At 39.3% G+C, this 13,437-nt stretch overlaps 1 protein-coding gene across 9 annotated transcripts in view; it reads right to left on the minus strand.

The window, feature by feature from the left end:
* The window catches only part of ENOX1 (ecto-NOX disulfide-thiol exchanger 1), a 494,357-nt gene that overhangs the window by 106,652 nt on the left and 374,268 nt on the right, over positions 1 to 13,437 (minus strand). For all 9 annotated transcript variants that reach the window (XR_012426899.1, XR_012426901.1, XR_012426900.1 and 6 more), the window contains one exon: positions 12,614 to 12,731. Coding sequence is in view for 6 of the 9 variants with exons in the window: in XM_045376966.3 (XP_045232901.2) it covers positions 12,614 to 12,731 (118 nt within the window). In the remaining 3 variants the exon portion in view is untranslated. The remainder of the gene's footprint in view (positions 1 to 12,613; positions 12,732 to 13,437) is intronic.

The raw sequence follows: 13,437 nt of genomic DNA on the forward strand, positions 1-13,437 counted from the left end.
TCTCATATCCCCACAAAAAACCAGTTTTTGCTTTGTTCATTAAAATGATTTGTTTTGCATTTCTGATGAGTACAATTTTTCAGGTAGCCATGTTTTATTCTTACCGGAGTCTCCTTAAAAAGCCTCTGCAAGTGCTGAGGTGCCAGTTAAGCACTATTAATCAAACACTAAATGCTTTTTAAACAGCTCTACCTTTTTTTTCTAATTGAGAAACAGAGCTGTTTGGGCAAGTTTACGAGGTGACCTTGATTGAATTAAAGAGGTCAGCGATGGAACAGACCTCAAACCCATATTCAATGATTTTTTAAAAAATGACTTCCTTCCAATTAAGCAGAAATTAGCATAAAATATTTTGTTTCTGAAAGGTTAAAAGAATTCCTCTGAGAAGGCAGCTCTCTTGTTACTAGCTTTTTATTGAACATGAGAGGGAAGGGACTATGGATAGTTTCATATAAAGTGCTTTGTTAACATGACACTGATGATCGAGCATCAGTTACAATATTCCTTAGGAGCCTAAGTGTGACTTAGAAGGGTCAAAAAGTCCATTGTAAATTTTATTTCCTATTTCAAAGTCCAAGAACCCAATGACTTTCAATTACGAAGAAAGAAAGGAAGAAAAATTAAATCAAGATATAGTTTATCATTTGCAAAAATTGCAACCTAGTTCTACAGAAAAAAGCTTCAACTGTTACCTATTTCTTTACACATCTTCCTCTTAGCCCCATCCTTCTCCTTGCCGTAGTCCCCCATGTTTTAATGACCTGAAAGAACATCACATTCTTCCTGCCAAAAAAGAGTAACATACAGGGTGTCTGATATATAATGATGGAAGCAGAATTCCACAGAGGGGAAGGGGCACCACACACAGGTGATACTTTGGGGACTACTGGGTGTGTCTGAGGCACAGTCACCCTGAGATACACACATGACATAACATAGTCCTCTGCATCCCACATATCTACCCCTGCCAACCTCAGAGATTTGAGGGGACATGGATTATATAGAGAAGAGAGGCACAAGTGTGCTAGAGAAAGAGAAGGTGCTCTGAAGCCAGATACCAGCTATGAGGCTTGGGGCAAGAAACTAAACCTCCAAGAGACCTCAGGGTCCTCATCCAAAAAATGTAGTCAGTACTTTGAGGATTAAATAGGTGATAGGATTTTTTTTTTCTTTAAAATGAAAAAAATATCCCCCAACAGATTAAAAATTAGTTCTTCCTAGTTTTAATTTCCTATCCATTCATTTAACAAAATCTTGCCCCCCTACCATGTACAGTGCAGTGGGCTGGGCATTCTTTATGTTAAAGTTTATGCTCTCACACTTCTTTATGTTAGAGTTTATCTACTAGTTTTTGGCTACGACTTTGGAGGGCACAGTGGGCAGAGACTGTGAGGACCCATGATCTGACACTATTCCAGGAAAAGCAGAACTGATGTCATGCTACGAGGATTTTTCAGAGGAGATAAGTAACCTTCTCACATCCTCACATCCAAGTCTGAGTCTCAGTCTCTCAAGGCTTTGTTAGCTATTCTTTCCCCTTAATCTGGCACTGTAAAGAAGACAAAGGACTGTAATAAAGGACTATAAACTAGTTCAACCATTGTGGAAGACAGTATGGCGATTCCTCAAGGATCTAGAACTAGAAATACCATTTGACCCAGCCATCCCATTACTGGGACATACCCAAAGGATTATAAATCATGCTGCATAAAGACACATGCACATGTATGTTTATGGCGGCACTGTTCACAATAGCAAAGACTTGGAACCAACCCAAATGTCCATCAATGATAGACTGGATTAAGAAAATGTGGCACATATACATCATGGAATACTATGCAGCCATTAAAAAGGATGAGTTCATGTCCTTTGTGGGGACATGGATGAAGCTGGAAACTACCATTCTCAGCAAACTATCACAAGGACAGAAAACCAAACACCGCATGTTCTCACTCATAGGTGGGAATTGAACAATGAGATCACTTGGACACAGGAAGGGGAACATCACACAGCGGGGCCTGTTGTGGGGTGGGGGGAGCGGGGAGGGATAGCATTAGGCAATATACTTAATGTAAATGATGAGTTAATGGGCGCAGCACACCAACATGGCACATGTATACCTATGTAACAAACCTGCACGTTGTGCACATGTACCCTAGAACTTAAAGTATTAAAAAAAAAAAAAAAAAGACGACGACAAAGGATATGCTCCCATACACATTGTGAGAATTTACTGAATATTTGTTGTTTTAATTTTATCACTGCTTTGTATTATGACATTGTTTAAGACAATTCGTGGAGGCAAAGAACTGAGGGTAGAGAAATGGATGGTTTAGGATGCTCAGTAGAAAAACTGCACTAGAAAAGTCTAGTATTGCAGGTGCAGACATTTCATAAACAACTGACTGGTAAATCACTATAAGAAAAATAAAATCTCTCATCCTACCTCCAAAAGATTTGCCAAATACATGGTGTAGATAAAGTTGTGCCTGAAAACTTGTAATCACAAAAAAAATCACAAGTATCCAATATAAACTTGTGGTATTTATTCAGCAGCTCAACTGATCATTATTTGGAGGTACCAAAATTCATTTTTCTCATTAATTTAGGACATTGGGGGAAGGGAGAAGACATATTACTTCCAAAAATCTCTGCCAAATCAGAATTTCCCTGAGTCTGTGAATCTCAAGAAGATTGATATTACTGTAGATGCTGTCCCTCAGACTCTTATTTTTAAGTTATATAGAGAGGTACATCTCATAAAGAAAAGCCTCGGGAGCAGAGAAACAGGGAGAGGCACTTCAATAAGTCTTGAAATTAGATGGTGAGTCAATAAACTGGTGATCCTCAGGTAGGCTCTCCTAGACCCTGAGGGTGCAAAGAAAACATGGGATGAGATAGGAAATCAAAGGGCTGATATTGTAGCTCAGATCATTTCAGACCAACCATCAAGCATGTGCCTCAGGTTTGAGAAATGTCTTCGTTCTTCTCTTTATCTTTTTGGGGACTTGCTAAATGGAAAACATGGGTTGTGACAGTGTGTATGGTTACCAAAGGAAACAGATAACACGGCAATGAACATTCCCTATGCACTTCACCTCTTCAAGGCATTTCCTTTTCTTCTTTTTCTTGTCTAAAGCCATACAGCAGACTCTGCTTTCAGGAAATAAATGTCACTCAATTAGGAAATGGGTGGTACCAATTTCCTGAATATTTTTTAAGGGCAGCATTTCTGTTGGGATGGGCTTACAAAGAGTTTGCTGGGTGCGTTGCTTATGTTGAAGCAAATCTCCTTCTAGTTAGTGGGAAAAAAAAAAAGGTTGGGAAGACCAAGCAGAAGCCCCAGCTGGCTTTGTGTGGATGAACATTTTAAGGTAATAAGCATCTCCAGGCTATCTTTGCCTCCAAAAGGCATTATGGCACCACGTACCCTGCAGGCACTCAAAATCCTTGGTTGCTTTTATTTGGTTACTGACTCTTATGATGTCACTGAAGGCATTTGAAAGAGATTCTGGAGTCCTTTTCCCATAAAATTCAGTAGTGCCATAAAAGGATTATTAACCTCAAAAGGAGAAAGCTAGTATTGAGCTCTAGACTTTCCACTTACAATCTTGGGTAAATAATGTAACTTCTCATCACCGCTAATCTCTCTGTGGGTAAGAACTCAACATTTCTGCCTGGTTTAGAACTTGAATTATTTCTTGGATCCATTATTTAATATTTATACCAATATGATTAGCTCTTAGAATAGGAAATTGTAAGATTATGTGGTCTGGGAAGGTAAGCATACTATGGTGAGTTAAATGTGGAAATTCCCTAATTTAAAGCAAAAGAAGGCAATTCAATAAACTATCATTATCTGATACTAGTTACTATTCCTTACTATTCTTGACTTTCCAGAATGACTGAAAGTGTCTAGGTAGTATTCCTCAACAAACATGGATTTTTTCATAGATTCTCCTAGGTAATTTATAAATTAATATTTATTGTAGTTTTAATTAAATAATATGTGCATATATTGAGGACATTTTTGAAATGCACAGAAAAAAAAACAAAAGTCACTTGTAATTACACCATTTGGTGATAATCAGTCTGAATATTTTGACCTATATCCTCACATATTTTTCCCTAACATAAACTGTGAATATAACACATACACACACAAATGGAATTATCCATGCTGGTTTGTAACTTCTTTTATCACTTCACAATATATTAAGAACCTTCTCTCATTCCATTATGTAGTCTAAACCATGGTTTCTTTCAAGACTGCTCATGGATATACCATTAATTAACCAATACCCTAGTGTTCAATGTTTAGATGTTTCTAAACTAACTCTGAGAACTGAAAATTTAGGTAACTGCTTCGGGCTGCAGTGACCAGCATGCCCCAAGTAGAAAGCAAGGGCGTTTGGGATACAGCAGCTCTAGAACTTAAAGGGGGCTCATTAAAGATGCTGCAATGCCCTGCCGGAAATGCTACAATTAATAGACTCTGTCTTGCAACTTTCACTCCAGAAATGTTTCTTCCTACTTCTCTGCTAGTGACGGAAGTCTAAAATAAAATTTTCTGTCTCTAGCCACTTCCTAGAAGGCTTCACACATTGTGTCCTGGAACTGGGGAGAAGAGCTGCTGAGCTCTTGCTCCCTCTTTGATATCAAGAGCATTCAGTCAAGTGAAAGAGAAGGGTCTCTAAGCCTTTGAGATGTGGGAGAGCTTAGTATAATAATAATTTCCTACAAATTTCAATTTCCAGGATTTCTAAGTATCATATAACGGCAAGTGGAATTTCCAAGAAAGGGAAGGAAGTACTTACTTTTTAAATTAGTTATGTGGCTCTTAACTACCTATGGTTAACTAGAATTCTACAACACATCATCCTGTCTTCATTTTCTGTGTTCATGCAGTATACCTGCCATCTTCAAGTCTTTGATTAACGAAGCTTATGTGCAACAGCGTTAGGAGTCAAGCTATAATAGCTTTATGTACCTACTGTGTTTTGATGAACAATACAGTATAAAAGCAGAGGAGAATTAGGACAATGATGTTCATAAACAGCACATCACTGTGCTAAAAGGCTGGTAACAGTGTATGTTTTAATATGGCCTAGTATTGATTCTTTTGGTCAGTGTCCTACTTTTAACAATGCTACAGTCACACTTTAGGATTTCAGATGGAGAGGTAGAGAAGAAAATCAATAGATACTATTTTTCCACTACCACCTGGCCTACATATCTATAGCTTCTCTGCCATAATCACATTCAAGGGACCTAAAAAATGCCTTTGGAAAGTCTGGCCCAGTTACCACGCTTTTAATAACCTCAGGAATCTACTCTGACCACCTCAAAGATTTTAGCTTCAGCTCTCAAGGTCCACAGCAAAGAGCCTATGACCCAGGAAGAATACAAATTTATTTGTTCTCTATTTTCTGTTTCATTAATATATAAAAAGAAAACTTTAAAAAAAGCCTTGTTACACAAGGACTCTCGTCTGAAACCAAAATCATGTAGAATTTTACTACCGAGCCTTAAAAAAATACACGGAAAAATACTTATATAGCTAACTGTGAAAAGAAAAAAATTAGAAGCCAAACCATTCTTCTGTAATATTATAACACAATTTTGTCTTCTTCTTTATGTATTATTCTTAGTTGTTAGGTTTTCAAAAATGACCAGGTATTATTTTTATTCAAAAAACAACTTTTATTTTTTAAAATGTGACATGCTGTCAAATGCACTAGAGCGCAATGAGGTGACCTACTGAGTGTTTTCTATAAGCATCTGCTGGAATCACAGGTGAGCATTTGACAACATTCACTGATGTTGTAAAGGATAATCCCTTTTTCATAATCAGAGATTCTTGCATATTGCTTATAAATGAAAATGGAAAATCAGGAATAAATTCTACTGAAGAATTCTCTCCTTTATTTAGGAAAGAACAACAACAACAAAAAAAGCTTACAAACTTGCCCAGATTCTGTCATCTAAACTCCTTCAAAAAATATTCTGATTTTTTCTAGAAGTTGTGCAAACCGCACTTAAATTCCAACAACACTGTGTTAATTTTGCTCAAATGCAAGCTGAAAACATATTTTAACATCCTGTCAGAATGAGATACTAAGAGTGTCGATAAAATGACACTAAAATAAATGTAAATTTAGATTGCTGTTACAAGTGGCTGCTTGGCTCTGGGAAGACGTTAGGTTGCTATAGTATTTTCCATAGCAACTTTGCATCTTATTACATAAATATTCCCTCAGTGTCCTTAAAACCTGCTACAGAAACAGGATTAAATCCACTCTCCTATGTAATGATCCTGCATCAAACCTTACCAGAATGAAATGCCCAGAAAACATAATAATCTGTAATCTAGATAATGGTGTTCCTGGCAGTCAATAAGCATCAGGGTACTTTGGGCTGCACACAGGCGGCAGTGCGGTGACCCTGGACTGCTTCCTGGCCATGTGTCTTAACTTTTCCCAGGTCAAGACCTCGGCAGCTCTCCCTTTCTGAAGATTGGTTGCTAATGTCCTCATTCTTCTTCTCTGTCCCCAACTGCCCATCAGCCCAAGCCCTCCACCAGGCTCAAGGGACTCATGGCGCTAAGCAAGAAGCCAGGGCCTGACAGGAGCTGGGAACATGGTGGGCTGCCACACAGGAAACCTTGTGGAGACCCCATCCAGGTCTAAGCTAGGCTCAAACAGGTATGGATTGTTTAAGAACTTCAGCTAGGCCTCAACTGAGTTTCACGGAGGTGTGGCACAGTTGAGTAGTTAAGAGTATTACAGAAAGCCCTTGGTCCCGTAGACACCAATGTCAGCAACACAGATTAATCTTACATAAAATACCAGATTATGGAAAGTTTGTGCATATATGAGAGAGATGTCAAGAATCATGGCATTGATAGGTGCTACATAAAAATAGGATTATAAAGGGGCTTAGCTTAAAGACAGTTTAGGCTCCAAGTGTGAATTTACAAAACAGTCTGGTTGGGCAGAAGGAGTGCTTCCATTGAAATGGAATCTTCTGCGACAGGATCAATTTAAATAGCATCTGTTTTCTTGCATTTAAAAGGTGAAGCAATTTACAAAAAAAAATGTCTACACTTTTCAGAAGCATATCCATTATGGAAAGGGAATTGTAACTGCACACGAAATTAGGGAACTTAAAAACTCACCCAAAATAAACATTTATTTGAATTCCTTGGGTAAGATTAGCAAGATTTAAAAACAAAAAAAAAAAAAAAAGAAAGAAAGAAACAGGAAAGCCTTGGCTCCTTTGCAAATGAAACTCTGTTTAGAGTTTAGGAAGAAAGCAGGCTACTCAGCCCACCTTGCAAGATTTCTTTTATCCTCTTTAAGCTACATTAGTTCTGATTCATCACATCTCCTTGTTTGGGCCCCTTGGGTTCCCAGAAGAAAAAGAGCTTGTCTTTAATTCAGCGGTCACTGATGGACACACCCCACTGGTCTATTTCTCTTTCAGGAGATGGTGCCCTGGGCTGTCATTACATGTGAAAACAGCTTATCCTTCTATGCTTCCACTCAGCACAGACACCCCTGCCCTTGGGGTCTGCAGGTGCCCAGAGCTTGGATCCTGGCATGTGGCCTCAGACTGAGCCATCTCACTTCAGTGTCTGAATTCTCTTGTCCTTCTGCCAAGTTCTGAGCCAGTCTTGGGTGAGCCTGCTTTCGGTTACATTCAGTGCTTCCTAAAAGGAAGTTTCTACCAGTGTGAAGGATGGAGCCCCCTGCAGTGGGCCCCTTCAGTCAGCTGCTGCACCCTGGTCTGGTATTTAGTAACCCTCTCCTTCTTCTGTGCATGGCTGGTGATGGGGTAGCAGTGAGACTCTTCTTAAGCTTGTGCCTGATTATAATCTGCCTGATGGGCATTTTTAAGGATCTTTCAGAAGCACTATCACACAGAAAATACTTAATCAGAAAAAATAGGTTGTCCTGCTATTCAAAGAAATCAATGGGATGGTCAGAGAGTCCTATTATTATTATTATTATTATTACTTATTTTTTTAACATAAAGCTTCCAGCTACATATATAACTATTCAGGTAAGCCGATAGTGCTAGTTCCAACCAAACCTAATTATGAGTTCCTAATTTGATTTAGTGGCTGAAAGATTTGGAAAGTCCTTGTTTGAATTCTTAGTGAAATTAAAACAAAATTCCTTTGTACCTATGTTACGGTGAATTTTCATGAAAAATTGACAACTCAGAAAACTTCATAATTAAGAGTGTCTGCTCCTATAAAGAGCTCAGAGTTTAAATGAAATGCAGTTAAGATCCAAAAACATTTGTTTGTGTATTATGGAAAGGAATTATGATTTGTCTACTGAGCAAGGGACTTTTTAGTTTCACTCTTCCAAAATTTGTGTTCAAAGTACTCTCATCAAATATTGGGTGAGGTATACACACTATGTAGTGATGTTCATTTTGGTTTATAATAAATTTAATTTATTGGCTTTAGGACATCCCTAATATTTTTAACTTAAAACACTTTTTATAAATGAGTCTTACACCCTGAGGACAGGGTACCCTGTATCTAACTAACTCTGTGTCCCCTGGGTCCACAGCATCCTGAGCATACAAAATGTAGACAGTCAAAACAATGCCAGGTTACAGCTCTCTGGGCCATGGCCTGTTTGCCATGTGACACTGAATTGTGTACGTATAAAGTTCTGAACATTTTGTTTGAACATGCCTCTTTAATACTTGCCATTTCAATTTAATTAGAGCAAATATTCTCAGGGTTATCATCTTCCTATCAACTTCTGGGATAAAGGCATCAAAAACATTAAGATCAGAAGAAGGGGAATGTGAATTGAAGTCCATAGACTTTTATTGATTACGTACTTGGGGAAAGGCCCAGTGCCAGGTGTTGGAGGATGACTAAGGTAACAAGCAGAGTTAACATTTACTGAGTACTTACTAGATGATCAACACTGTAAGTGAAGTCAGAAGTACCTTACATGCATTGACTCATTAACTCTCACAATGCTAAAATGTATCGGGTTTTGCCATCGGAGGCCTTACAATCTAGGATAGCCTTCCTCTTTCCTTTCTCCTTTTTATTTCTTGTGAACACTATCCTGCCCCACAGAGTCAACCTGGAGGGAGAGAGGGAGGAAGGGAGTGGAAAAGGGGAAGGGAGAAGGAGAGAGGGAAAGAGAGGGAGGGAGGAAGAGAGAGAGACAGAAAGAGAAAAAGGAAGAACGGATTTGGATTTTAAAGTCTGGCTTCATTTCAGTAGGAGGCAGACTAAACAACAATAAATTTGAATTTTTGTCAAAAATTATCTTCACAGGCTTCAGAGCAGGATGCCGATCTTCTTGAATGAATGCTTCAATAAATCTGTCATCATTTTAAAATTTATTAGCAAAATTCATTTTCATTTTTATAAGCATCTTAGTTTTGCTCCAGTGAACTCCTTTTCCCCTTTAAGATTCAACTGATGAAGAAGAGTGAACACTCCACCCCCTCAGAATTCTATTGTAGGTACTGGAGAATTATAGCCAAAGATATATTGCAAATTATTATATATGGTAAAAAGCAAAAGTACAATGAAATATTCTTCATAACCAAAAAGCAGAGATATATTGAAACATTCTGATTATTTTTTAAAAAGTAAACCCAAGGTATCATATAAGTCCTTACACAATAAATTGCGACTTTTCTAAAAACCAAGCAAGTCAATTCTTTCCACCTCCTCCCTGTCCCCCCAGATAAAACCCATTACAGGGTACTTTTTGTCTTAGTATGGAGACGACAAGCAAAGCTGGCCCTGGGGGACCAGAGACAGAGCACCCTGCAGTGGGTGCAGCCTCAGCACCTCCTCCTGGCACAGGCAGGTGACAACGGAAGGATATTCTCTTCTGGAATTTCCAAGAATTCCTGGGTCAGCTACTACCCAGGAGGTCTGAGGCCAAAAACCCACTGTTTGAGCAGAGAGGAAATAGGCAGGGGACTCCTTAAAGGATGGAGGGTTTCACTGCCACTTCGGGACTGGCAATTCCCCTGTTAGTGAATTAGAGTGCTACATTTTGAGAGGACTGCTCCTGTGTAGGTGACTGGCAGATGCAAATGTGTACCTAAAAACAAGTGATGTGTCACCTCAGAAGATAGCGCTGGAAGGTGTTTCCCTCGGGCAACGGCCTCCATCCTCCCCTCTTCAAGCAACAGTTAGCAGGGATTTGTCTGAGGTTTGAACAAAAGACCAGATGGGAATTCTTGCTGTCAGGCTGTGTCCTCAAATATGCAGGGCTGAAAGCAAAACAACTGCCTGCCTCTGGGCCAGATCTTCAGGGCCCCGTGGAATAAAAAAGGTTAGTTGCCTTCCTTTCCCTTTAATCAGTCCTGGGCTTTCTTCAGAAACCACATGCCACATTCTCTGGTCCATCTCATTTTGAAAAGTACGAAAAGACTTTGAACTCCTCGGGGCCTGGCATTTGAACTCCGGTTCTTTCATCTCTTCCCTCAGAACCTGGTATACAACATGCCCTGCACTTTGCTCATTAATTCTGCTGACCAAGTAACAAGACTGGTGAAAGTTTTTTAAAAGTTCAGGCTCCACTTCACGCTCTCATCAGATGCCTGGGGAACACACCGAGAGAGGTGTCAGGGGATCACATCTCCACTGATGCTTCTGCAGCGGAGGCCGGGCCCTGATCCAAACAGGCATGTATGTGCTGCAAGACCTCCTCAGGGAGCATACAGTTCATTATTCTGGTCCTATCCTAAGCAGACTGTGAAATGATCCACAATTCTTACTTGGGAAATTGACAAGTTATTTGAAAAGAAACATCACCAAAACAAACAAACAAAAAAGTCACAGGTTCAAATGAGAATTTCTGACTGACGCAATTCTTTTCTCCTACACCTACCTTGTCAGGATATTAAGAATCCAAGTTTCATCTCAACTTGCCCCTCATCCAGAAGCTTCACAAAGGATGAAAAGTGCTTTTGATAGAAAGAATTTATTTCTTTATTTGAAGATCTTGTTGAACTTAAGAAATTCACACAAATCCTTGCTCTCTTGTTTTGCTATGTGAAGGTTTGTAGAATAGAAATCTTGTGAGGAAGGTGGTCTCCTCAAATAAACAAACCTGAGAGTAAAGCAGTCCTGAGGAATCTGCTCTGGGTTTAGTAGGAGACATATGTCATTGACACATAAGTGCTGGGTTTTTTTTCAGACAAGGGATATATGGCTTCAGAAAATAGTGTCATGGTGCCTACTTGTATGTTAAGCTTCTGAAAGATTAAAATGAATGGAATTTGAGGGTGAAAGGGGAAGTTTCTAAGGCAGTGGTTCTCAAACTTTGGCACGCATCAGAATTTCCTATAGGGCTTAAATCAGATTGATCGATGGATTTCACTTCCCAACACCCCCGTAGCCACTAGACATTTTTGATTCAGTAGGTCTTGGGTGGGGCCTGCTAATTTACATTTCTAATAAGTTCCTAGATGATGCTGGTGCTACTGGACTGAGAACCACACCTTTGAGAACCACTACTTCAAGGAAATTAAAGCCCTTTCTCTATATGCCTGTATGCAGGAGCTTTTTCTTATGATCATCACTCGCACCCCTGACATTCTCTTCTACAGCCCTGGAGAAACAGAGCATCCTGACCACCGTGCGGTCTTGGTGACCTGATCCTTTCAGAATCTTGATTTTGGCTTCTTAATAAATTAGCAAAGATCCTCGATTCCTGGTCACCTGTAATCTTTCTGTTAAAAAGTCTGTAACAGGTGTGTGTTTTATTCACTTGTACAGATGAGGAGACAGATCAAATCTACACCATCTCTGTAATTTTCCTTTTTGGCAATGATGGCAATTATGGTTCTTCCTAGGTCCTTTGGACAATGCCCTTCCACTCAGACAAGCAGTCTCCCTTGGTGTCTCATGTTTTGAATGAGCTTTTCCCTTGCCTGCTTTTATAATACCAATGGATTTATACATAATTCAATTATATATAAAACTCATTGTAAATTCAATTATATATATCCATTGGTATTGTAAAAACAATACCAATGAGCGTTTTAAATCAGCAACTCCCAATAGACAGAGCACACAAAGCAAGGTTCTCTCTAAGCTTCTCTTCTTTTCACAACCCAAGGAGTGACATCCCTAGCTTGGTACCAAATGGGGCCAGCCTTTTAATTACAGGTTAGGTGACAGAAGATTTATGGGAAAAGAAGTCTAATTCCCCAGCATGTTGGCTCGGAAGCTAGAAAGCTTCTTCAGGGATTAAACAATTCCCATGTAAGAAGTACACTGACTAAAACCAAGTTTTACCCATATTTTAGCATCGGCTGTGGCTGCCGTACTCTGGAAAAGGATTTTTATGGAAACAGGCAAACTTCCCTGAAAGAAGCATCATGGCCCCAGATCTGCGTACGGAGAAACAACTGGAGCAATTTAAATCACTCTGTTCCCAAGAAGGAGTTTAAAGTTCTATTAATAAAAAGCAGAGTCACTCAAAGATGAAAGTTTAGTATAATTCAAACAAAAGTGAGTTATAGGGCCATTTCCCAATACTTATGCCCCATCTGAGATTTGGAAGATCATGATACCTCATGGGTCTGTGGTAGTTATCAGCGTTACCTGATTCATCGACTCTCATTTTTTTGGTAGGGCTGTCACAATTCTCATCGTCAGACATTTCCATTTCTTCTTCGCGGCGGATGCCCATGAGCTGCTCACTTTGGGCATTCCGGAGCTCCTGCAAGTAGAGGATGCACACAAGTCAGAGTCACAGACACGTACGGCTTTCCCCAATGGTCTTTGGGTATATATGACTGGCATATTAACGTTCAGAATCCAAGGCTTTTATCTCCCAAATACAACCTCACCTAACCTAAAGGAGGTTCTGAGGGGTGTGGGGTAGAGAGTAGACCAAGGTCAGGCTTAGATTAATCCCTGCTCACCCATGACTAGTTAAGGGCTCTTTAGCAAATAATTTAATTTCTCTTGAGTCTCCATTTCCTCATTTGTACAAAGGGAATAATAATATCCACCTAAGAGGGCTGCAAAGATTACACAGAAATACCTGTTACATGGCTGGCCCATGTACAGTAAGGACTTAGAAATTATGGTTAAGAACATGAACACTGGAATTTTAAAGAAGGACTGTTCTGCCATTGACCTATGGTGTGACATTAGGAAAGATTCTTCATCTCTATTAACCTAAATTGCTCACTGGAGTATTATGATTAAAAATAGTTTTGAGGATGAAATGAATTAATGCATGTACAATACTTAGCATCATGCCAGACACTTGGTTGGTCAGTTGATAATGCTGGACATTATTATTTCTCATGCAAACATAGTGCCCCTGCATGTGTGTATGTGCTCATGTGTGATCACACACACACACACCATTCAGATATCCAAAATTTAAAATCAGTAAGATGTTAGGGAACAAAACA

The sequence above is a fragment of the Macaca fascicularis genome, chromosome 17, assembly GCF_037993035.2.
Source record: "Macaca fascicularis isolate 582-1 chromosome 17, T2T-MFA8v1.1".
NCBI lineage: Eukaryota > Metazoa > Chordata > Mammalia > Primates > Cercopithecidae > Macaca > Macaca fascicularis.